The 26,569-nt window shown below is 42.7% G+C and overlaps 5 protein-coding genes across 5 annotated transcripts; 3 read left to right on the forward strand and 2 right to left on the reverse strand.

The window, feature by feature from the left end:
* Positions 1-500: 500 nt before the first annotated feature.
* On the forward strand, positions 501-3,389 carry Bfra_004325 (putative serine threonine-protein kinase cbk1 protein; the record flags this gene model as incomplete). The annotated part of the gene is made up of 6 exons (XM_037334732.1): positions 501-717; positions 790-1,230; positions 1,281-1,632; positions 1,691-1,816; positions 1,869-2,481; positions 2,538-3,389. The coding sequence occupies 6 exons, from the start codon at positions 501-503 to the stop codon at positions 3,387-3,389; spliced, it is 2,601 nt and encodes an 866-aa protein (XP_037193266.1).
* A 797-nt stretch (positions 3,390-4,186) lies between these two features.
* On the reverse strand, positions 4,187-5,929 carry Bfra_004326 (putative low affinity iron protein; the record flags this gene model as incomplete). The annotated part of the gene is made up of 2 exons (XM_037334733.1): positions 4,187-4,453; positions 4,538-5,929. The coding sequence occupies 2 exons, from the start codon at positions 5,927-5,929 to the stop codon at positions 4,187-4,189; spliced, it is 1,659 nt and encodes a 552-aa protein (XP_037193267.1).
* Positions 5,930-7,346: 1,417 nt separating this feature from the next.
* On the forward strand, positions 7,347-9,841 carry Bfra_004327 (putative zinc binding protein; the record flags this gene model as incomplete). Its single annotated transcript, XM_037334734.1, has 7 exons — positions 7,347-7,373; positions 7,655-7,735; positions 7,793-7,963; positions 7,996-8,105; positions 8,636-8,754; positions 8,818-9,042; positions 9,090-9,841. The coding sequence occupies 7 exons, from the start codon at positions 7,347-7,349 to the stop codon at positions 9,839-9,841; spliced, it is 1,485 nt and encodes a 494-aa protein (XP_037193268.1).
* A 720-nt stretch (positions 9,842-10,561) lies between these two features.
* Bfra_004328 (putative oxidoreductase molybdopterin binding domain-containing protein) lies at positions 10,562-12,429 on the forward strand (the record flags this gene model as incomplete). The annotated part of the gene is made up of 5 exons (XM_037334735.1): positions 10,562-10,810; positions 10,869-11,063; positions 11,120-11,386; positions 11,436-12,166; positions 12,216-12,429. The coding sequence occupies 5 exons, from the start codon at positions 10,562-10,564 to the stop codon at positions 12,427-12,429; spliced, it is 1,656 nt and encodes a 551-aa protein (XP_037193269.1).
* Positions 12,430-14,677: 2,248 nt separating this feature from the next.
* Positions 14,678-15,705, reverse strand: Bfra_004330 (putative clock-controlled protein 6 protein; the record flags this gene model as incomplete). The annotated part of the gene is made up of 2 exons (XM_037334736.1): positions 14,678-15,107; positions 15,269-15,705. 2 exons carry the CDS (start codon positions 15,703-15,705, stop codon positions 14,678-14,680), a joined length of 867 nt encoding a protein of 288 aa, XP_037193270.1.
* Positions 15,706-26,569: the final 10,864 nt, after the last annotated feature.

A 26,569-nucleotide genomic window follows, 5' to 3' on the forward strand; every position in this document is an offset into this window, starting at 1 on the left:
TTACTTTCATGTATCTCCTTGCTGTCTGCGATTTCATGATATTTTCATGATATGTCAATCAGCAATGTAATGTTTTTGCATAAGTCTCCGACCTGAGCAGTTCTCTGTTTAAAGAGGAAGCAGACTACGCAAAATGGGATGATGAGGTTTGCATAGCACTACAGGCGTATTTTCAAAAAGTTCGATTAGGTTTTAAACACAGGGGATTGTGCTTTAATCGGTTATCTCATAATAAACAAAAACTATTATACCAATGCAATATCGCCCTTTCCCAATGATATTTGATGGTGATGCCTTCCCTTGTTCAGTAAAGAATCTCCCCATGGGTAGGAGCTCTCATGGCAAATGATAGATAAAAGTATTACTTCTGATTCATCTCGTTCTTGTAACCTTCATCAGTATCAACATTCTTTGTCAATCATTTGTATGCTGTTTAGCAGTTCCATTCTTACATTTTAGTATCGATAATCATTATCTAACCCTTGAGAGGATCCTCGACAATGAAAAGAACTCGCACAGGTCCTGCACTCGATCCCAATGCAGTAGACCAAGCTGGCCCGCCTCCTCAATTGGAGAAACCTCTTTTTCTCGAAACTGTTACTCAATTGGACTCAGTATCTCCTCCACATTCTCCCACACATCACATTCATAGACCTTCAAAGTTTCGACGTCAAGGATCAAAGATTCTCTCGGTTTTACGTTCGTTAACTAACAACAGTAAGTGATTTCTTCTCTATTTGTTTTCAGTTTATACCTTACCTGTTCTAACCATTGGTTGTGCAATATTAGGCTCAAGTATAGCTCTAGAGGATGATTATGCACCATTATCACCTCCTCCCGAATCTGTTGCTCTAGGCAAGAAACTCTCCATGGCTTTACTCAAAGCTCCACCCACGATCGTTCATCGTACACAGTTCAAGAGCAGACCCAGTCTAATCTCTCTCGATAAAGGTGTTTTGGATTTCATGCCCGATGCTCCTACTCCTCCATCGAGTGCAGAATCTGCAAGCAATAGCGGAAAATCATCTGGTCCTGATGCTAAGCAATCGACTCAAAAAACTTCTCTCGAATCAAAGTTCTCGCAGAAATCTGTAGGTGTCTCGCATCACTCTTCGGAAAACAAAAAGGTCATGCAGAAGAATTTGAATCAAGCCGACGTTAGCTCTGCTGAGGGAGTTCTGGCATCGATCACTGAAGGTGATAATGTTGAATGTCCACAGCCAGTTCCAAGTAAGTTTCCCCTCATAATCTATAATATCATTACAACTAACAATTCGCAGCTGTAATCACCGTCGAAAAGGCAGCTTCTGCAAAAGTTTTCTTTGAAACTTATTACAATGAGGTTACTGCTAAAGCAATAACACCTCGATCTCTCCGTCGCTTAAATTTAGAAAATGAGCTCCTGAATGATATGATCTCTACCCCAACAGATAAAGCGGAAAGACTTCAAGCATTAGCTACAGCAGAAACGAATCATCTCAGACAGACGAGAAATATGAAGGTGCGAAGTACCAATGCTTTGAAGGGCAGAGATCATAAACCTTCGAACTATGAGGTGGTTAAGGTACTTGGAAAGGGTAGTTTTGGTGTTGTGAGATTAGTAAGAGAGAAATGGGCTCCAGGTGCTAGCGAGTAAGCTTCATTGTCTTGGTTTATTGGTCGATGGAGATGATTGACTGATGATGGATAGATTGGAACCAAGTAAGCGTATCTATGCCATGAAGGTAATTAAAAAATCGGATATGCTCCGAAATAGTCAAGAAGGGCATTTGAGAGCTGAGCGTGATTTTCTCGTCGCTGCTGAGGGATCTAGATGGTGAGTAGTGGGTAATGATGTCTTTATTGAAGATACTAAGCAAATTGACTAGGGTCGTTCCTCTGATTGCTAGTTTCCAAGATCTCAACAACCTGTACCTCGTCATGGATTACATGCCAGGAGGAGACTTCCTCGGCCTCCTTATCCGTGACAACGTTCTCTCTGAGTCCGTCACAAAATGGTATATTGCCGAAATGATCCTCTGCATCGAAGAAGCCCATGCTCTCCGCTGGATTCATCGCGATATTAAACCAGACAACTTCTTGATATCTGCATCTGGTCATCTGAAGATCTCTGACTTTGGATTGGCTTTTGATGGACATTGGTCTCATGATCAAGCTTACTTTCATAACCACAGATATTCGCTTCTGAATAAACTTGGAATCACTGTTGAGGGAGATTCTCTCGATAAAAAGGAAGGAAGAAGTGTAGCTGCAGCTATGAAAATGGCTCATGTGATGATGGGTGGAAAAGAACGTCATGAGAAGAATTCAGATAATGCATCGGAGTCAGAGAGTATTCTTAATTGGCGCAATCGTTTTGGTAATAGGACGCTTGCCAAATCAGTGGTAGGTACGAGCCAGTATATGGCACCGGAAGTGGTGAGAGGGGAATTATATGATGCTAGATGTGATTGGTGGAGTGTTGCTGTTATTCTTTATGAGGTGAGCTACCAGTTTTTATATCTTATACTAAGGAATTGATGCTGATATAATCATAGTGTCTTTACGGTCATACACCTTTCCTTGCCGAAGAAGGCGGAAGACAACAAACAAAGATGAACATCTTGAATCACAAAACCACATTTCAATTCCCCTCGCGTCCATCCGTCAGCAGAAGATGCCAAGATCTCATCCGCAGCATCATCCAAGAAAAAGACCATCGCCTCTGCAGTCGCCGCTACAAATCTCGCGACACAACACTCGGCTCCGTATCATCTCGTCGAAACCTCGATTACGCCGGTCGCTACGTCTACCCCAACGATGGCGAGGATATCAAAGCGCATAAATGGTTTCGCGATATTCAATGGGACCGTATTCATTTGATGCCTCCTCCTTTCATCCCCAACATCAAGTCGATGGATGATACGCATTATTTCGATGAGGAAGAACCGATTTCTGATTTCTCGGAAAGTGTGGCAAGTGTGCAGCCGACGGTTCAACAGATTACTGATGCTCTTAAACCATTCAATCGCGAGATTCAAATTCTTGCGACGGGATTTATAGAGAGACCGCATGATACGGTTAGATTGAAGAGGGTGGAGAAGGAAATTGATCAATTCGCTATGAGGGATGAGGAGAAGGAGTATCTGAAGAGATTTGTGAAGACATTTGGGAAGAAGGAGAGGAAGAGGCCGAGAGATAGGTTGTTGAGGGATAAGGAAATTGCGCCGAAGATTCTGGAGTTGAGGAAGAAGGGGGCGTTTTTGGGGTATACGTATAGGAGGATTGATATGGGAATGGGAGCGAGAGGGAGTGGAGATGGGAGTGGGAGTGGGAGTGGAAGGGGAGTGGTGGCGGCGGGAAGCTGGAGGCCGAATGTTTGGCATCGGGCTAGGCTGAGTGTTCATTGATTAGATCGTTTACACTTGTTCGGGGATTATGAAGTGAGTGGTGAAGTTTGGTGATAAGATGTGGGAGACTGGGGGTAATGATGAGGAAATGGATGAACGTTTGACTGGTGTCTGGCTTAGTCTGGCTAGGCTGGGCCGGGTTGAGTTATAATCGAAAGGATTGACTTTTGTATTGGTTTTATAGATACTGTACACATTCGTTTATTGAATTTTTCGTTTACTACTACTTTGACTTGATTACCTCTTTTCAGTATGACTTGACTTTGCTCTTGATCGTGTTACTAAGGTGTATGTATTCCATCAAAGTGGAGGGAAAAGAGGCTAGTGAATAAATAGGCGAGGGGGGGCTTGGAAATAGGAGGTATAAGTAACGTATGAATGGCGTTTATTTTTCTCTTATGTGTTTTTGTGTAAACTGAAAGTTAGTAGCATACAAGATAAGTATACTCGGATATGTGCCTTGCTTATACGGAAATGGCATCATATATGTGAATGAATGGGAAAGGGTTGGATGAGCCGAGTTTTCATATTTGTATGTATAGAAGCAGGTAAGGGGGGGGAGGGCTGAGAAAGATGATGAGTTCTCGGATTGTTTGTCTTTAGCATAGAGAAGAGAGACGGGTATAAAAAAGTATTTATGGAAAGAAAGTACAATTTGATTAGATTCAAAGATAGTATGGGGTATATATAACATATAGTATGAAGAAACATCGCATATTTCGTCGTCATTATGCGGAACTCCAAGGGCATAGTTTAGGAAAGAAAGGTGCTTTAAAGAAATTGAGATATGGTGATACTCAAACGCAATCCTCAATTTGATGAACAGATATCTTTATATCGTTATCGTTCTCATCGGTGGGATAAAAATCGGTGTTGTCGACGGATTTTTCATCGGGGTTATGGGAGTATGGAGAGCTAGAACGATTCGAGTTTTCAGAGAGTTCACAGACGTAGTGATTTAGAAGGAGACGATGTTTGAGGAGAGATTGGAAGTCTGCTCCGCGGGCAGCGTTGGCGATGTTATGGGCTTGAATGAGGATTAGGAGGAGAAATCCTTCGATGATCTGGGAGTTATGTTAGTATGGAGGTTATTATAGGTGGGATATAGTGGTCAAGGCAGACTGTGGAGATGGAAAGGTTAGACGTACCATAGTTGGTGTATTGCACAGAAGTTGACCAGTTTCGGACCATTTCATTATAGACGCAGTGGCAAGCAATGCAAATACAACACCGACAGATGCGATGCTCACACTCGATAATGCGCAAAACTCTCCTGCTGCGGCAGATGCTCTTGTGCTAAAGTTTCTTGCCTTGGTAATGCTTTGGTATGGAGAAGGAATATTAAGTAAGTCTAATAATCGATCATTACTTTCGGCAATCTTCTCGAATTGTACCTCTGCAACTTTCTCGTCTCGATAATAAACATTCCGAAGTACAAAACCGTCGATAAAACCCACAAGGCCTGTAAAAGTACCAATGATTAACCACCAGTTATCATTGAATTCGAGAATAGGACCGACAGCTATCCAGACAATCGTTACGATCAAAGTGATCAATAGCCCAACGCCCGAGCCCATAATATCGGCAAAGATATCGATAGATCTATCAATCCAGCTGATGGTTGGGGCAGGGATCTCAAATATTGGGTTAGTTTGGTAATCGTTTGTAATTTCTCTCAATCGCCACTCAACCTCGGAATCGACTCTTAAAGCATACTCAAGGCATTGCTCAAGATTATTCTCTTGTTGCTGTTGTATATTTTGCAAGAAGATGGAAGTAAATGTCAAGGCAACTGCAGTAGCTGTATTGACATATAACTGCCAAGTATCGCTGAACTGGAATAGAGGACCCATGCCAACCCAGAAGAATATACCGATCCAGTAGAGGATATATGCCCAGATAGAGCCAAGGCCTTTGGCAACGGTCTTGCAAGTGTTGTTCCACATATAACGTGCTTTTGATATATCACCACTGCCACTTGTAAGTAGGATATCATCAGCGTTGGATCCAACAGGTTTATCATCTTTGAACAATTTCTGAGCAAGGTTCTTGTGGGTTTCCATCCACTGGCAGCTAGGTAATCGTCGGAGAAGGCGCTCGAAAGTTTGATTACGGGACTGGAGTTCGGCGAGAGTGGTTAAAAGAGAGTTTGAGGCGTTGGAAGCTTGTCTAAGGAGCAGGATATCTGTTAAATAGACTTGAATTGAAGATGCATTTTGCATGACGATTTGCCAGGTATCAGTCGTGCCATCAACGAAACCAAATATGACCCAAACAAGCATGATAGCCATCATTGCTACAAAAACCCAATTTGAACCAGCAGCTTTCGTGACAATGTCCAACATATTTCTTCTCGGCTTAGAGATGGCATCTTTAGTTGTAATTAAGATTGGCTCTCTCTTGCCATTTGATGAAGAAGGTCGTCCAGCGGCTTTTTTTGGTGTAGGGTGAGAAGTCTGAGATATAGCTGCGGCTCGAATTGGTTGTTTCCTAGGTGAAATGAAGTCCTCAAACTTCTGCCAAGCTGACAGGAAAGTCATGTTTACTATAGTTATCTTCTAGAGCAACACCAAGTTTCATTAAATAGACTATAATTAACAAGACAGGTTGACATAAGAAACAAAGAGGTTGAAGCCGGCTTGGAAAATGACAGGAAATCAGAATCGGCCAAGATTCACAAGACTTATATCAGATATAGGGTACCAGGATAGGGCATACTTGATGTGTGGAGTCACCAGGCTCCATCCCATACTACTTGTGTCCCCTCCAACAATTTGGGATAAGTGATAAAGATAGTCGGCGTACTGCCCACATTTCTTGCAATACACGTCAATTGTGCTTCTAATATCCAATATTCAAAACACTAGTGTTGTGAGAATAATACGAAGTATCAATTGCTAGTTGGGTATGATGCGATGAGGGGATCTGAATGGTGTCAAAATTTGACAGCAAAGGGAACAGAAACGCTGGTATCTCGAATGCCCAGGTTTGAAGCAGCTTATGAGTTGGGGTTGAGTGATGAAACAAAATGAAAAGATGGGCTCCACTTAAGAGAGAAAAAACATGTGGCCATGACTTGGGGGAAAACGAGCAAATGCGGCAACAAAACGCCAAGAACTAGCTTGGGTGATCCCGTCTCAGATTTAAAATCCAATCAACAGCCATGAAAATTACACAGGGCTGAAATTGTATGAACTACATTGTGAGCGCCACTGCTGCGGGTGGCTTGGCGTGTCCGCCCTTTCAACGTCTGCGCATCGACTGCCGCAGAAATGTTGTGTGGATGAATATATCCGGGGTACTGCGCCGACGAGAATGATCCACAATAGTTTTTATATTGCATTATGAGAGCCAGCGAGTCTAAGGAAATTGAATGCATAATCAATAACTGACCTTGAAGGAAGATCTACTTCGCAAGAATGTACGATCGACACGCACTGAAAACGATCTTCTAGAATACAATAACCCGCCTGTTCAGGGACAGGGAATTTTGAGCGCTTGAACTATTCTGGGGATGTCACCAAAGCGCCTTGCAGTGATACGCTAATATGACAGCGGCAGCTTCGGTTGCTAAGAAGATCTATTAATGTAAACATGACTCACTGAGAACGTATGTTGCGACTCCCATTTTCTAAACTATGGCCCTTTCGTAAAAGATAGATACATCTGGTGACAAGGTTGGGGGGCTAACTCAATCGCAATGCCACACTTGCCGCACATGTTGACCGTGCAGCCATGATTTTGTGCATCTAACAGGTCGTGTGAAAGTAGTCCAATGATTTTTGTGTATTGGTTCGCGGATTGATGTTGGAAGGGAAACATGCTCAAAGCAAATAATGCGATAGCATGGTAAACGTCGTCTTGGGCCTTGAGCACCCAAAGCCTCGTGACTAGCTTTGCGACACAAATATCCAAAGAAATCGTTCGAATGCCCTAAAGTGGGTCTGTAGAAAGCAAATGATTGCCGATACTGATTTTATATATGTGATACCAATATGTTCCAAGAAGCCAAAACCACGAATCATGAGATGAGTCCGCCAATATATTTGGGGTGACGGTGCAAGCAGAGTGCGATTATGAGATGAGTAATTTCAATAAGTCACATACATCTTAGAGATTCATTATCTCTAGAGCGGAATTTCGAGTCAAACATATAGCCAAGAACTTTCTGGCTGTGCTTTGAGCCTCACTCGAAACAAAGGAATGCTGTTGGATGCCGCGGGACCTGATGCGGAGCGGCACTTGCTAAACTCAAACGTCGGTAGTCTATAGAGACGGCATTGAGTTTCGTCATGTTTAGTAACGCCCCACCAAGATTTCTCCAGTATCCTATAGTCGGCATTTTGGTACGCTCAGGCCTGAGCATCGCATCAGTTAGGTCTAGGTTAGCATGACGATGGCAGTGTTTCGAAATACAAACTAACAACGATGATATAGAAGATCGGATGGAGACACAAAGCATCCAGCTATATACCGCAAGCATTTCCGGAATGAGAACACTATTGATGCAACTCTTGCCGAACGAATTTAGAAAGAAACCATGTTTTGATGAGAAAGCAAGTGAAGTCGGACTTGTACAGCCGTGCTTACATAAGCATACTGCTAGCCTACTATCGTATGGTACGATGCGAGTAAAGAAACCGTTCACAAGCAAAATCCAATGCCGAATGAACACCTAGTAGCATCGACATACAATATTTCCACTGGAGTCTTGCCGTTGTCCAGCAATCATTTTCCTGATTCTCAACGTTCTCGATCGCGGCATTGCAATGCTTCGGATATTGTGATTCCTCTGGTTTCAAGAGATGTCTCGATAGATATCCATCCTCCTGTCGATATCTTGGGGAACTAGTCCCTTGGGTCATACAATATAATAGACATTTCGATACATGAGGCTCCGAGATCAAGGCAGACAAACTTCAATACTTCACTTGATATCACGACTTAGTAATAATACACAATGATGATGAATATGCCATGCTTGGGGTTGCAATTTTCGATTGGTGGTGAATTGATTTTACCGATTACTGGCGAATTAACCTCTCTCGTGCTTCTTCTTCACTACAAACAAGTGTTTGTAGGTCGCACAAACTTTGATATTTGCTTACCTTACATACAATGCAGTCTTATGGCTTACAAGACCACATCGCAATCTCAGCTTATGATTTCTTCTTCAAATTGCCTTATACATTGAGCCAAAAGGTGGTTAAAGAAGATTTTCCTATCTCAATATCCTAAATCATGAGGGAGGTTATCGTTCATCCAAGTCCTGATATCTGGACTGAGATCAACGAAGTAGAAATTCCACAGCCTGGGCCCGACGATGTGGTGATCAAAGTCATTGTTGCGGGGAGTAATGTCAAAGGTAAGCACACTCAATCAACGTGGACTCGAGAATTAGTAGCTCAGACAGATTTCCACCTTCTAGATTGGCTCCATCTCAAGGCATTGAAGAAGTCACTCAACAGTGGAGATGATATCGCTGGTATTGTACACTCCCTTGGTACCAATGTGCAAGCAAAGAATGAATATTCTCCTGGAGACCGTGTTGCTGCCTTTCATCCGATGATGAGACCTCATGGAGCTTACGCCGAATACGCTGTTGCGCCGATTCATACTGTAATGAAACTTCCAGATGCAATAACTTTCGAAGGTCAGTCCCAAGTCGACGACTGATGTCGGTTTCTGATTGTTTCTTAGAAGCTGCGACCATTCCGCTAGTTGCCACGACGGCGGCACTATCTCTATTTCGCCGTCAGCATTTACCACCTCCATGGTCGCCAAGGGCTGATAGTGTTCCTCTTCCGCTCATCATCTATGGTGCATCTTCTTCTCTTGGTACATTTGCAGTCAAATTAGCTCGCGCCTCGAATATCCACCCAATTATTGCTATCGCAGGAGGCAGTTCTTTGCATTTACATTCCCTTCTTGATTCATCTTCTGGTGATAAGCTAATCGACTATCGCTTGGGCATTGAACAAATGATCAAAGCCACTAAAGTGGCCTTGGGAAGCTTAGAGTGTCACCATGCTCTTGATGCCATCAGCTCAAATGGCACATGGATCCCGATATCTCATATGCTAGCTCCATCATTTTCGTCGCAGTCGCCATCTTACTTATCAGTTGTCACAGGCTCTAATAAGTACGACGAAGAATCAATTCAGTCGGGAATTGAAGTAATATATACCATGGTAGGCACAGCACATACGGGCGTGTATAAACCAGACACGGTTAAACAACCATCTGATAAAGAGTTCGTGAAAGGTGATCCAGAGTGGGTGGCTGTGTTCTTCAGTTACATGTCTCAGATGCTGGTGGACGGCAGACTTACTGGACACCCCTTTGATATTATCGGTGGAGGGTTGACAGGAGTTGGAGAGGGCCTGAGACGTTTACAGAGAGGACAGGCTAGGGGAGTTAAATATGTCTACAAGATCGGAGAAGTTGAGTGAGAAAATTTTGGGGTATCGTCCTGACTGGTTAGGGCCCGATTTTGCTTACGATCCAGCAGAAACAATTTAATTACTATCTTATCAGAATGTATGCTTGGTTTCGAATTAATAATTTGAAGGCTCGAAGTCTTGAGAAACAGGCATAAATTTCAGAGCATGCAAACTATCACTTGCAAAAGTCTAGACCCATTACTTACCGAGTTTGCAGCTATTAATTCGGCATTTAAAAGCTTGTATGAATCTACGGTGTCGATCGATCAATCATCGCCATTTGAGAATCAACCCACTTCATTATCGACAAATTCATCATTTGCACTTTTCCATGATTTACTCATTTAATCGGCCAACCTATCAGCCAATTGTACTAGGACAAATTCCGATCAAACCCCATCGTTTTCGGACATACCGGTAGGTCTCGGCATTGTCTCCATTTAAATTTCTTTATTTGGTTCATTATCAAAGTCATGACGTCGCAAAATGTCCTTCCTCCAGTTCTACTTGTGATGTAAGCAAGTGACATTCATCCTGGTATTTTGGATTACAATGCATAGTTCGTGCATAATCTTCTGATTGTACCATGGCCTGGGCGAAGAGGGGTAAATACTTTATTATCCATACTTTCTTATCACCTCCCTCCCTCCCTTAATTCTTATACACGTTTTCAGAGTAGAATATTGAGTGCGAGATATTCAATTGATTTCTTGGGAATTTTTGAACACCATGACAGAATCTGAATCGAACATCCACCACTCAGATAGCATGAATGGCCCAACTGGTAGAAGTGATGCTAGACACCCAAGTATACTGCATCCGGATCTTGAGATACGTTCCAGGGATGAATTGCCAGATCCAAATGAATTGGAATTAGAGGAAGAGTTAGATGGTTGGTACGGATACATCGAATGGGAAAAATATCCGGAGCGAAAGCAGAAAGTGAAAGAATTCATGAAGAAATTTAAGTTTCCCTCGGTATGAAAGCAGTCCAAGCTCTGAACGAGACTCAAATGCTGATCGACTTGTGCTTCAGGCACCCGAATTTCAATTAGTTCCCTTGCCAAAAACCAATCCAGTACTAGAAGGCGTGAGATGGAAACAGTATCATTATGCATTGGGCAGAAAGACGAAAGATATGCCAGCAGAGAGTTGGCTGTTTGTTGAGAAGGAAAAGTCTCCAGACATGATTCATGTTTTGCAATTTCCATACAACGGAGAACCCCCTCGAGTATGTCCATCTATTTCTTTGAGTCTGGGAATAGCAAGAATAACAAAGCTGAATAGAATCGACTCGTTGAATCGGCTATAACTTCTAATGAAGACCATTTTGTTCGGAATCATGGTGGAATTCCTGAGATTGACGAAGATTCTTACTTCTTCGATGTTGCTGGTTTGGTTAATAACCCGAAACGTATTACTTTGAAAGATTTGATGGATGAAACCATCTTCCCGAGACAGAGTAACGTGGTCACAATTCAATGTTCAGGGACCAGAAGAATTGAGCAGATCAACCAGTATCCTGGTGATGGAGATGAACTTATCAATGCACCTGTACGTAACAACTCTCATCCTGTATAACGACAAACTGACACAAGCAAAGTGGGGCGAAGGTGCTATTGGAACCGCACGATGGACCGGTGTATCCCTCAAAAAAGTTATCAAATACTGCGGCGGTCTCAAAGACCCATCAGGGACTTATCATCTTGAATTTCTCGGCGCAGATACCTACTTCAAAAAAGGAGAAGTGTACAACTACGCTGTATCCGTTCCCTGGCGCAAGGTGAAAATCAACGAGGTACTTCTCGCCTGGGAAATGAATGGGGAGCCACTTCCTAAAATTCATGGCTTTCCATTACGTGCAGTGGTATTTGGCTATATTGGCGCTCGCTCATGTAAATGGCTTACTAGAATTAATGTTCTCCCCCAGGAATCTCTTGGTCCGGTGCAGAAGAAAGAATACTTGTATTACAATTCTCAAGTTGGAAAACATAATGCAGCTTATAGTTCGGGGTTTAGTATTCAAGATATGCCGGTGAGTTCAGCGATCATGAGCCCGGTGGATATGGATCAGATAGTGCATGAGGGGACTATAAAAATGAGGGGATGGGCATATAGTGGGGGAGGACACTGGCCGGTGAGGGTAGAGGTCAGTGGGGATGGAGGGAATATTTGGTATGAGGTACCTTATGAGAACTTGAGTGAAAAGTATTACCATGCCTGGAGATTATGGGAGATCGATCTTCCAGTCGATGCGGAAGGATGGTTAGAGTTGGTGGTTAGGTGTTGGGATAACTCGATGAACACACAACCTACATTTGTCAGATCTACTTGGTAAGTTCCCCTCCTCTTTTGATTTCTCAAGTTAGCTAATATATGTCAGGAATTGGGATCTTCATGTCACTTCGTCCTGTCACCGAATCAAGGTCTTTAGTATCAACAAGACGAGACCAAAGACAGCAGCAAGATTGCAAATGTATGAGAAATTGGGAGTACCATTCCTGCCAATCACTCAGCCTGGGCCTTTTGAACTGGAGGAAGATGACACTTATGATGCAGAGATGGAAGCTAGAGGTGGTCGGGATCCTTTAGAGTAACGGAGAAGAAATCTCATGTGGAGTTCAGTTGGTTATTGTTTTCAGTGGTGCTACGGAGTTGAGTCGAGCGTTGTTGTAAGCAACACACGGTTACTTGATAGCTGTCTTTAATAGTTTAATATAAAATTATATTGTTGTTGAGCATACTCTCAAGTACATGACTCTGGCCCCTACATTACTAGTGAGTCGATGATATAATTTCACATATTTCCATCAGCTTAGATAAAGGCCTACCGGATAGGCTCTAAAGCCTATTAATTATAGGGCTACAACTTCAGCCCCACCACAGTCCATTAAACGACGTCATAGCACATACTAACTACCCCACACATTTATATCCTGCTTAAACTCTATCGTCAAGTTGACTTTCGTCACTTATTTTACCTTCAAATAACACTAAAACAATACTATCTAAGGGCCGATCCGCTTTTAACAACTTACTATATAGTCCATCAAAACTAACGTACACTTGAAAAAAAAAAGGATATGTTTCAAGCACTCAAATCCAGCATGACGGACAAAGTACAATCCCCCCCTAAAGATGCTGATGGGAATCCCAGCACTCAAGAAAAAGTCCTTCCCCAAATCAACGAAAAGATAAAGGCAGCTCAAGAAGCCACCGAAAAAGCATCTGCAAATCGCGAAGAAGCATCCTCGCTTCCTGATTCCGAAGATGCCCAAGAAGCAAAGGCAAAACTTCTAGAAGAAGCCCAGAAACTGGAGAAGAGGGCAAATTCGGAGTTGAAGATTGCTCAGAGGTTGCAGAGTGGAGTGTGGCAGGGAGGTGCGGGAGGTGCGGGGATAGGTGCAGGTGTGGGAATGGGGTTGGGGACGGTGGTGGGTTCGGTGGTGGGAGGTGTGGTGAGTGTGCCGACTACGGGGTTGGGATTGTTGGCGGGTGTGGGAGCGGGGCGGCTCATGGACCTTGGTTTAAGTTACCGAAGATTGGGGGAGAGGAAGGGGAAGTGGGGGAAGCCGACGAGAAGGCGGCGGAGGGGATGTCAAGAAGGAAGAGGGAGAGATGAAGAAAGTAGAGGCGGAGATGGAAGAGGAGAAATAGTGGTTGTGAGATATGGATGATTGCTTTCGATACGAATCTACGAATTTCACGGCCGATATGCGAATTTCGAATCAGGAAGCGATGTTTTATATTATACCAATTGTTTGGAGATAGGACGAGATTGAATATTTGTGGAGGAACGCTGGAGAAACATCATCACACACGAAAGTGTTGATGTATGTATTTTATATGGGCACATTTGGAGTTGGAATCTTTAACACATTTTTTATTATTTGGATCTCACATGGTAGTTTGATATTTTTATCATGCTATTGTTGTACGTTCTTTAATTGTATATTATCTCATCTTCATGGAATAGAAACTTTAGGACAATTCGAATCTTGTGTTCTTGTGAAGAATAGACGACTACAATCAAGCTTGAACCAAACAATTTGAAATTTATATATATACTCTCATCTAGACTATCTCAGACCGCAGATTATAGCATACAATTTTTCAGATTTGGCTCGCTATCATCTCATTTCCAGATCAATGCAATGTATTCAATCCGTAAATCAAATGCACAGTATATGATTTCATCCTTACCATGTCATTCTTCAATCCGCATCAGATCATCATCTTATTTAGTTCCTATACTGCACTCTACAAAAACAGAACATTACCTCCAGATCTACTTATAAAAATCCAAATGCTATACCACTCTCTTCTGAGCTTTACCTCGCAACTCATCATACACCATCTCATCCATGGCTTTCCTGTAAGACCGAGCGAGATCGTCAATCCCCCTACCTAGATTCAGTCATCGTAGATAACAATGGTCATAATTCTCTCTCTGACTCACAGAAACGAACTCGCCAGAAGAAGAAGTCGAATATTGAGATAAAGTCCTACGGAGGTGAGCTTTCATTTCCTCAATTTCTATCTAAATGCCCAAATCAATATCGGATACAAACTGACACTATGAATTCCTCATTTCATTACCATAAGTTTTTTCTCAGTCCGCAATTCCATATTCTTTAACCAGTGTGTGGAAATTTCAGAAGGACCTAACTACATTACCATTCCAGCGTTCCAAGAAATCAACCCGAAGTTATCTCATCCCATCCCACCCTATCCTATCCTATACTACCCCTTCCAATCTCCTTCCAATCACCTACAAAATCAATCTAACTCCTCCAATAAGACCTCCCTACAAAATCATCAATCCCACCATCCCCAATCCCCAAATCAACCCCCCAATCCCCACTTCCCTCGCGCTCTTCCCCGCCGCCCCAAAAATTGCACCGGTCCACTCTCACCTCCCGTCTCATCCCCAATTTCACTCGGGGTCGCTCCAAACGCCGATTCCACTGCATTATTCAAAGGTTTCGATGATTCATCAATCGTAGCTGGGTTAGTCGCGGCGGGAATAACAGAGGGGAGAACAGAAGCAGCGAGGATATTGGCATTGCTGACTGGGGGGAGTGATTGAGGGAGAATGGATGCGGGGAGGGAAGAGATGGGATATAGGGGGAGGATGTCTGCAGCGGGGGGAGGAGAGGGGGCAGTGAGAGCGGCGAGGGAGACGGCAGTGGGGGAGATGGTTGCAAGAGGGGATTGGGGGAGGATAGCGGGTGTGAGGGCTGTTCCGGGGAGAGCGCGCGTTTGTGTGCAGGGACTGTGTGCGAGGATATAAATGTTAGTTTTGTTTTTAGTTGTGTTTTGGGTTTTATGTTTTATGTTTTATGGGTCTGGCTCGCTCGCTCGCTCGCTACGCGAAAAGGGGAATGAAGATGGGAAGAAATGAAAGGAAAGGAATGGAAGGAAAGATAAACAAACCAATCTGTAATAGTAAGTGTCGAAGCCTCAGTAATCGTATACATAATCCCATTCTGCTCGAACTTCGTCGCCTCAGGACAATAAGTCGTCAGCGCCGTGACAATTTCAGTCGTGTAAACTATCCCATCTTTTTTATCGTCGTCGTCATTGTCATTCACATCAATATTGTAGTTGTCATTATCGCTATAGTTGATGTTGTAATTGTTGTTGATATTGGTGTTGGAATTGTAATTTTCGTTTTCGTTGGTGTTGTAATTCTGGTTTTGGTTTTGGTTCGCGTTGCCGTTGGGATTGAGATTTCCGTTGGAGGTTCCGCTGGAGGTTTCACTGCCACTACCACTACCACTGCCGGCTTGAGAGTCGGTATCGAGACCGGTGATTAGTGTGGAAAGGGGGAGAAGGAGGAATGCGAGAGTGAGGAGGGTTGGTTGATGCATTTTGGGTTCGGTGTAGAGGTGTGTTGATAAAAATTTATTATTTGTGTTTGAAGTCTGGGGGTTTGTTATCCAGAAGAGATCGAAAGTCTGGAAGCTTAAATCAACCGGGCAGAATATATTACCTTAAATTAATATTGCAAAGAGAGCTGGTTGAACGAGCAACAGGAAAATAGCTAAGAACGTCTTGGGAAACCCTATCTTCTTATGTGTTGACGGGTCAACTCGTAGGCTCTCAGCTCTTCACATGTAGTAAACTATATCAAAATATCCTCATGTATCCAGTCTCCTATCATTATCCCCCTCATTCACGCCATGAAGCTTGTTTACCGATATTTATAGCCTTGGAATGTAAAAGCACAGTCTTAGATTCGTCTTGAATCGCGGCGTTTGAGGACAGGAATGTGTATCTCGTATGATACACATTCCAGTCTACCTTGATCTCTTGGTATGTGGTTTCATGTTCGTCGACATCGCAACGACAAGTATGTGCGCCACTTCACTAAAGTGATTCTGTACAGTTGGCTGGCTCGTTTCTTCGGGACCGAAGCAATGATCGTACATAGCAGATTGAAATGAGGTGACGAGTAATACGGAGAAGACGATTTTCAGTTCACTCCAATATTCCTAGAAATGTAGATTAAACTCTTTTTGTATGGACAACTTCTTGTGGTTCTGATCACTTGAATGACCACTGAGTTGAGTCCTGACTTGCCATTTGGATACGAAAAAGCTTACGGGGACACAGGTAGATTGTAGTCAACATCAGCAAAAGATACATGCCGAATTCATCGTTATGAGTTTGCAAGAATAGACTTCTACCTATTGTGCATTTCCACGCCAAGATGATAAATCATGATTCTCTCATTACTTTGGACCTCATGCCTGGGTCTAAGAAATATACAACCGATGATATACGCCCAGATATCCGCACTCCTGCTATTCTCTGGTGTATAGTATCAACAGCAGTAGTTAACAATGGGATCACTGGACCAATTATTAACCTCAAGCTGTCAATCTTCCAAACTCCCTTGGCGAATCCTGTGATAAAATATCAACTCTATCCTAGTAACAGCAACCCAACTCTTCCATCCATCCGGGTTGATCCCATATATTCACTATCATTAGACTCTTAAAAAAACTCTCCATGGTTATCCTCCATATATTACAGTAACAACAGAAACTCATCCATCATTCCCATACGACATTCATCTAATCATGCCACAAAAACAAAACCATACAATACCCAAGAGCAACATCATCCGACGTGTCTAAACCACAAATCTACAACCAAAATCCGGGTATGAATCTAATAGTTCATTTGCGATGTCTATCCATACACTAGTATGCTACAGAAATCTACCATCAAAAACCCCTCACAAACCTTCTCCACTCCCCATCCAAAAAGTCTCAGCGCAAAATTCAATTCAAGTCCATTGTACAAGCACAACAAATTCAAATACACAAACGCAAGAAGAACAGAATGGTACACATAATGCAACACATACCCTGCCCAAAAATATTCAACCAAGGAATTACATATAAAAAAACTCTCTCATCCATACCCATCAAAGATCTCCTCATTCCATCCCTCATCACGCGTCACGCGTCACAAAACAAACACATGATGACTCAAGATTTGCATGAACCATCTTGATATCTCTCCTCGTATGAGTGAACATTCATCACGAGCGTTAATATAATCACCGAGTGCTCATATCCTATTACCTATACCCTATACCCTAACTCCTAGACACCACTACCTCCTCCGCACCATCTCCGCGAACCTTTGTAGGTAAGATTACAGTATCTATCCATTTTGTGTGTCGTGCATATGCATACAATACAATACACATAAGCTCTTCGTCATCATCTAGATACTGATCTCCTCACCCTTGTGGTATTATTAATCCTTTGTTCTCAGATCATATAGTATCACATCACACCACATCACACCACATCACACCACGCCACATCAGCATCTCCCTCCCTTCACCCACCACCTCCTCACCCATCCCACTTCCACCTCACTTCCACTTCACATCCGCCTCCCACCCGCCACTCAGCGGACTCCTCAAAAAGCAAAAGCAAAAGAACAAAACGTGCCTGCAAGCAAACCTCAACCTGACTAACAAATACACAAATACACACATCCACATATGCATATGCATATCATACACATATACATATCTCAGCAAGCCACACTGATGATTACGCAATTGTTCAGGAATCAAATCTCATCCATCCATCCATCCATCTCACACCCATCCATCTCACACCCATCCATCTCAGACTCACATAACCAGATTCACCATCTGCCCCTATCTTACATACATTACACTACACTCCACTCCACTACACTCCACTCCACTACACTCCGCTCCACCCCCGAAATCGCTGCTTATGATTTGATTCGATTTGATTCGACCTGACTTGATTATGAGATCTGGAATCTGTGAAATAGTATACAGTATACTATCTACACTTCCCACAAACCCACAAACCCCCGCACCTACGTAAGCAAAGCAAAGAAAAGAAAAGAAAAGTAATAAATCTGCAAGTATGCAAGTAAGTAAGTAAGTAAGCAAATACGCAAGTGAGTAAATAAACAAAAGCAAGCCCAAAATAATAAGCTTAAACGTAACAATTCTCCGCCTAGGCCTCCGGCTCGGAGATGAGAAGCTTGCGGTTTGCTGACTGGACTGGACTGCAGTGTGGTGTGAGAGGGAGGGGTAAGTGAGTGAGTAAGGAAGTGAATAAATAGATGGGTTGCTTAGTATTTACTCACTGGCTTACTTGGATACCTACTTGGTTGTTTGTTTGGATTGCGAGTCGCTGGTGGGATGGGATGGGATTGAGTGATTGTGGTACAATGTTTTTGAGGGTCACGATATGTTATATTATGTTATGTATAGATGGTGGATGGGTATGCAGTTAGCTTACTCTATCCGATTATTTGTTCGTTTGGTTATTTGTTTGGTAGCGATGCGATGTGGTGAGATGATGTAGAGAGAGATATGTATACACACACACACACACATATATATATCCAGTACCAGAGATAGAATGACAACAATCCCAGATATACTCGGATAGATCATCAAATACAATACCCAACTGTCTAAATACTGACACGCATCTGCACTAATCATACCTCGTCGAGCCAGACGATACCTACCTAGTGCCTGTGTAACATCTAGCTATATACGCATTGCGCCAGAAAAAATACGCAATACTAGTGCGTGTATGAGATGCTCACTTGAGAATCATTGATAGGATGAATAACGTAATCAGAAATAGATCTCCTGTCACTATCAATCTCGTCAGCATGTAACTAGTAGGTAACCATTTATCTCTTCGTCTTTCCGATTTGGGTTTCTGGTGGTATGGTACCTACCTAGGTATATATCACGGGTGTCGCATTGCGTGGCGTCGCGATTCAATACCATGGGTTGCAGTGTCATGCATACATACCTACATACTAGGTAGGTGGGTATGTACATCCATAGCTACATCCATAGATACATATAGATACATACCTACATGTATTTCAATACCCCACCTACTCTCAACAGATAGGATGAGAAAAAACAAGACGTCGAAGATATATACTCACTTCAACATTCGATATTAAATCAAATCGAATCAAATCGCACAACCAATTCTCAGAAATGCAATGTGGAAGAAAAGCAAAGTTACAAATAAGTTTTGAATCCAGTATACAATCCAGATCATTCACATCCAGGAATTAGAATGATGATTGATATCGCTACCAAGTATTAAAATACAACTACTTTCAATCTATGATTCTATCCGAGCGATTCTATTTGGTATCCCGAGTTCTCTGTCTCCGAAGCTCACCTACCTACTAGGTAACGATATCTACATATATGTGATATGATATGCCGAATACTTTCCACATGTGTTTATTGTGTGTGCTCCATATGAATATCACATGTATTCTGCCTGATACTCGGATAAATAGCCACGAGGTAGGCGCGTACAAATGTACTGTAGATACATACGATACAGGCGTATCCAAGATATGGAAAGGGTGGCAAAAACGATGAATGCATGGTACTTACAATTTGCCATGCGAATACAACGATCCGGGAATATGTTTTAGGAAGGAGAGTGAGTGAGTGAGTGAGTGAGTGTAGGGTTGTTAATTTGGGAGGTATTTTGATACATGTAAATGTCAATAGTCCTATCGATATCGTATCTTGTTAATGGAATGATGCGGTGAGGAGAGAGGTAGGATTGGACATCCAGAATAGATGAATAAATCAAAGTATCTTTCTCTCCTCATCCAGGAGCCCCGAGTTTGACGCGATTGAGAAAGGGGAAATGAGACGAGATTCCTTTTTCTGCGTACGGTACTACTGTACTAGGAATCCATACAATGCAGGATTAAGTGTCCCTACCTCAACATCGCTTGTGTGAGATGACTGTGAGAGGACTCAAAACATCCATATTTGAGTTGAGACTAAGTCGTGGTCTGTACTTAGTACACATCGTATCGCCTGACGTTCGGGTATTACCGTCGGTATAGACTGACACCTAGAACGAGAAATCCCAAACATCTGCCGATGGCGTTGTCGCCTTGCTAGGATTTTGAACGGTGACGAAACCAAAAAGTATTTTTGGTGCATTTTGGGGGGACGAAGCTTCAGCCAGCCTGACAACATTTTTCCTTTTGAACCAAATTTTTGATTCAGATGAAACCGCATCCTAGGCAGAGAGAGATCATGGAAGACACGTAGAATATTGAATGCCTGTCCAAAGAAGTTTAGGATTAATGAATCAATGAGTTAACGAGAGACTTACTACCAAGTTACTAGGTAGGAGGATTATTATTCTCCGATGATTATAAAATTTGATGGGGGAATGATTACAAAACAAGTGACAAGACAAGCAAGGATTCAAAAGAAATGTTCCATGCTTCTAGAAAGCTTCTAGAAGCTTTCTAGAAAATCTTACGACTTTGAAACCTATCTTGCAATTTAAAATTGAAATCCTTTCGCAGGAAAAATCCTGTACAGAGTCCAAATTCCAGATTAGATTCGGTCCCAGGTGAGAAGAAAAAAAATATAACAATTGAAACCAGACATTTTGTACCCGCATCGGAGATTATTGAGAACAGGGTGTGTTGTCGAATTCCGAGAAAAGTGTGGTGATTGTGATGCAATCTACTCCGTATGTCTCGTGTATACCGATTATCAGGTAATATCAAACTTCAGAGGAGATTGGATTGACAAGGCTACAGGTTCTGGTGTTCTATCGAAAGTTCCACAGTCCACTCCATCGGTTGCTATCGTATATCATATGTGATGAATTTTGGATGATTGATGGTTGATGGTTGATGGCTGATCACTTGATCTATCATCTATCAAAGACACCCGCCACCCCTTACAACCCTTTTTGACACTCGCAAGCATATCCTACCGATACATGTATCATGAGTACACTGCCAACGCCAAAAGAAAAAAGGGGTGTCATAACTTGGCGATCTGTTCATGCGGCGTAATCTCTAATCTCCAATCTCCATAGATATGGTTGAAAATCCTTGACCAATATAGTTTGATAATTGGTCGGGAGAAATTCCCATTTTCGTAACATTGTCTGCTGTTTTCTAGAAGCCTGGTGGAAGAATATGGATCCTGGGATTGTTGTCCATTTGGGGTAAAACTTTGAAGGAAAATCTAAGGTAATGCTGGGGAAAGTACTGGGGTACCTGTCGACCAAAAGCGTACACCTGCTTCTAGACAGAGTACCAATTTCCAATCACTGGGTAGCGACATCTTATACTTTTGTTGAAACTGCATCGAGGTAGTCTACCGAAAGGTGACTGGATAGAAGCGTAGCACGAAGCAAGAATTCGGTTGTAGGTTACAGTGCGAGCAGTCGATGCGCAGAAATGTGCTCCAGTGGGAACAGACTCATCATACCATACATACAGTTCTTAATTTACTATGAGATATCAATCGTCCAGATTTGAATGGACAGGAGGATCATGCCAAATAGATTGAAGTGACACTGTGGAGAGTAGTCAGTCATCGTAGCTAACTTTCCCAATTGCTTTCACAAATCCCTCACTAACTATACACCCACCCCCTTTGAACACTTGTACAGAGTACGATAGTACACACAGAGTAAAGAAAACGAGCTCGCCACTGGAACTTGCAACCTCTCAACCTCTCAACCCCCAAAATGATGACTTCACCCATCCAAAATTCATCAACCGGCTCATCGAAAAAGATCCTCGGTATCTTCGGCTTCGCAAGGTTTCATCCCTCGGTAACACGACAGGCAAACGGCTAAATCACTCACCTTTCCCTTTCATGTTACGTGAACCAATTGCATGTCTGACTGCGTGCGTAATATGCAAAGAGTACAGAATCAAGTACAGAGATGCACGTTTCTTTATGCATAACATGCAATACTGTTGTGCAAGGAAGTTGGTTGTGCACATGGTGCAGAAATTGATATGAGATATTTGGGGGCCGATTGTGCAAAGATCCGTAGGTAGGTAGGCATGTATTGACAAGTGTGATGAGCTAGCTGTGCGTGAATTGTTCGCTACATCCATCTTGTACGCGAATCTCAAGAAATTGATACCGGATATGGTACGTACAAAGTTGAAGACACGAGCTGCTTTGATAGATGTGATAATGGAAAAATTGAGTGAGACATGATGGGAAGAGTGGTATAACATTCAAGCTCATCTATGTTTCGTCTAATACACAACACATTAGCTGATTAGAGTTTAACATATTTGTATCACCATAAAAAGCAATGTCGAAATGAGAGGTCGGTTTAAAATCCGATGGAAATGTACCTGTGTCTTTCTTTTACCGTAAAAAGAAAGCACAAGGCTGAGTGAGACATTTCCTCGTGGTTTAGAGATTTGATCAGATTCGGCCAGTACGATTGATTGCATACAGGATGAAGGAATGAACTACTTTTCATCCAGCATATACCGATTTCCATCTTCCAAACTTCAATTGATCGTGGTGTTTTAACTATGAAAACCTATGAACAATTGATGATCATTCATTCATTTACTCACTCACTCCATGCTCATCAGTGAGGATATTCAAGAATCAAGATACAGACAAAACAGACTGACTAACTAGCGTGCTCTTAAATTATGGTTCCTCTCAACAATATTCCTCCTCTTTCTTACAAATAGGAATGTGACTGTATTTTCTCCATGCACTCGCCACATCCGCCGATATAATCGATTTGTGCACTTCATCAAGGATACGATCAAGGATATTTATACTTTAGTGGATTCCTTTTCAGGAAGTATCCAACCATCAGTGGATAAGCCTCTTCGACAAGCCCTTCAAGCGGCACCACATGAATGATTGGCTCCACGGGCTATATGATATCACAAACACACTAAATATCGGGACATCCCAGGAAAAACGTGGCAAGAAAACGTGGGAGTCCACTATTGATGCCCGTTCAAGGCGTTTTCCTTTCGATATTTCACAAATCCATATCAACCAATAATGGTTTCCAGCTTCTATTCGCTACAACCCTCGAACCAAATTCTTTCTTCTTCTTGTGTCACAATTTCATGAATCGACTCAACTGGACCCTACAAAGAGTGTGGGTATTCCCCTCTTCCGTTCCCCTTACTAGTTTTAAAACGAATCCGCGAACCCACGAACACAATAACAAGATAAATTATGCGCATCAAAATGCTGCTACAGGATATGCGAGAAGGCAAGAAGAGTTAGGACGGGCGGCCGGGCTGTGATGGTAAACGGAGTCTGTGCAGCATTCCTTTATGCGTATTGGATGTTAGCCCGCTCGACGGAGTGCCTCCTCCATAGTATGAGGTCGGAGAAGGATAAAAGGAGAGATTATTTCGTACAGTTGTATGAACCAGGGGATCTCTCAATGCCGTTGACATACTGGGTACCTTTAGTCTTGCATACCCAAAGCCCGTCCTCTTCCCATGGGATTTGCGAAGGCCAGGAGGGATTCACTGACAAGCAACGTGACAACCCAATGCGACTAGGAGTACGAAAACAATACGTCTTCATCCCATTTTCTTTTTCTTCCTCCCTGGTTGAACTCCACAAGCACATGTTGCCAAGCTCATTTCGGCCTACCCTCTAGACTGTGAACTTGTCTTCAATTTGGCGGTGATGTGGTGCATATCATCTGTTCAAAGTTCCCAACTATTGATACTAAAACATGATAAAATCACTTGACAAGTTGATATCCATATTAATATCCATATCTAACCTTACCGCCCACCCACGCATCTTTTCTTAATTGCGAGCAAAAGGCCGATGACTGGATGATCGTCGCACTTTGCCGCTTTCTCAATAGCCCAACTTTTTCTTATACTTCACCGCCTCTCGAAACGCTGGTCGTTGACGGACAGGGATAATCAGACATCAGAATATTTTCCACAGGCCTCCAAAATCCTTCCCAGTTCATCGGGCGGTGACAAATGGAAATGAAGCGCCAAACACATTCATGCCGTATTGATTCCATAATTGCCATTGCCCTACCCGGGGTTTCTAGAACCATGATGGAAATTGAGGGGCCTTTCTGTGTGGAGTACAGAGCATTCAACAGTTTCAACAAACCCTTTTTTAAAAAATTTAATATACCGAAGAGCGAAGGCCGTCTCGTGACAACCGTTCATTTCACACCTTTGTTTATAAATGGGCCTCCCTAGGTAGAACACTATACTGTATACAATAATGATACTATGATGATGGTGATTTGCGGTTGAGTGCGAAGGCGCATCTACCACCGTATGAACCCGCGCGCCTTGCTGACATGTTTAGCCATGCAGACCGTTGACAGAGCTTGCATGACTCCCGTCCTATTAGCGCAAGAGTGTCGTATTTCATTTGGGATAGGTACATACTATACATTGTTGTCTTTACGCATCCCCATATCGGAACGAGGGGGGAGATTTGGTGGCGGTCTGAGTAAGTTTCGTGCACGCGAACGCGACCTGCAAAGCGGCCTCGAATGGAAGAAGAAAACTACGCTGCGCTCTTTTTCGATCCAACCAACGTGTGCACGGCGAGGCACATTGTTGGATTCCATGTACGCGGGAAAAGCGTGGCTTTCGGACATTCGCATCATCGTGCTTGGTACTGTGAGCACAACCTTACACACAGACATGTTCACCGATGTGCCATGTAGGCTTACTGATAACATTTCTCTGCTACTGCTACTGCTACTGCTCCAGTTATACGGTGGTCATTTTCCAGGGTGGACTCGATCATGCTATCTAGCCGTCCATAGGTAGTGCCAAGCCCATGAGATTGGACTTGTAAATTAAAGGTACGTACGGTACCAAGTACAGATGCACAGCACCATTCTGACAAGTGAAAATCAAATGGAAAATGCGTGTCTTGAGGGTTATTGCCGATGGTGGTTCCTGTAAAATGGCATTGTTTGTGTGGTTTCAGAACAACTGCCGGAAGGGAGAGTGATTTGATGGTGCGATTTTCGCATATGTTTGGCATGTTGCCAATCCTCGTTTCGCGCGCAGGCTGAACCCGGATCGTCAAAGAGAGACATATTTCATCATCACCAAGGCTCAAGCTTGTCGACTGCTGAAATGGTTCTCACACCGAAACTTAGAATGGAGAGTTTATTTCGTATTCCCTGGATTCAACGGAAGAAGCCAGTGGTGGAGAGAGAGAGAGAGAGAGACATATCACTTACTAAAGAACGAAAGTCAAGAAGAACCCAAGAAGCAGAAAGAAGAAGATTAAAATTGGAGAGATCAACAGAGCTGGAAGATCTTCTTATCTCAGGGTTGTACCGTTCTTAACCATGTGTCCTGGCTCTGGGAGGGGGGGTTTGTTTGATGGGTGGAGAGCTGCTGACTGGAGAGCTGCTGACTAGTATTGATGGGTAATTGAAAAATTGAAACCCTAAGAATTATGGAAGTCTCAGATTTATGGATTGCTTCAAGCTTATACCATACCTGTTACCTCCCAAAGATGGAGTATCGTAAGATACCAGTACCTATTAAACAGTATCAGTGTTGAGTGTGCCATACCTCATGGTTCTAGATGAACATTTACTCGGTATTGTTTAGGAATAGACGATAGACAGGTCTACTTATTACCGGTAGTAATAATGGCATTATATAAGAACCCACAGATACTACTCTGTACACCAACGCAGCAGAATCATTGGCCGCAAGAAATCCATCAAGGGTTCTGCCCATCCATCCTATGAATGACAATCTAGATCCCTGTCTGCCACGAGTAAAAAACGAGAAAATAAGATAGATTCACCTGGCATTAACTTAAAAAAAGGATTAGTGTGCTTACGGCCCACGAGTTGTGACAACCTTTATGAAAGCACATTTTGCCGCCATGTGATTCATTGGTTCGTTTCACGGATGTCTGATGAAATAGTATGTATGTTGAATTTTTTTTAGAGTATCGCTAGTGTTACTAGTATCACTACGACATACAAGGCATAATCGTCTTACTGCGTACAGTAAAGTACATGTGAAGGAAAAGACCTAAGCCATGTATTTTACCTTTCTGTAATTATAAGATCGGCTCGGGGATAGGTGATATCGGGTGTTGGTCATAGTCCGATTCGGAGTTGGATGCGTGAGAGTGAGATGAGAGTAAGATGAGAGTGCGAGTGAGAATGAGAGTGAGAATTTATGTCTATCGGTAGGATTGTAGATTCGACTGTACTTGTGTTGAATATGGCTTCCCTGTTCTTCCTAGATCTGGATACAATGCACCGTATGTACTCTGCATCGTAAAGCCCCTCCCTCTTCAGTCTATTGATCATTACAAGTACAGATGCAAAAAGAAGCAGAAAGTAGACCCCCATGGAACAGTTGAAGGAA

The sequence above is a fragment of the Botrytis fragariae genome (assembly GCF_013461495.1).
Source record: "Botrytis fragariae strain BVB16 chromosome Unknown tig00000050, whole genome shotgun sequence".
Classification (NCBI taxonomy): Eukaryota; Fungi; Ascomycota; class Leotiomycetes; order Helotiales; family Sclerotiniaceae; genus Botrytis; species Botrytis fragariae.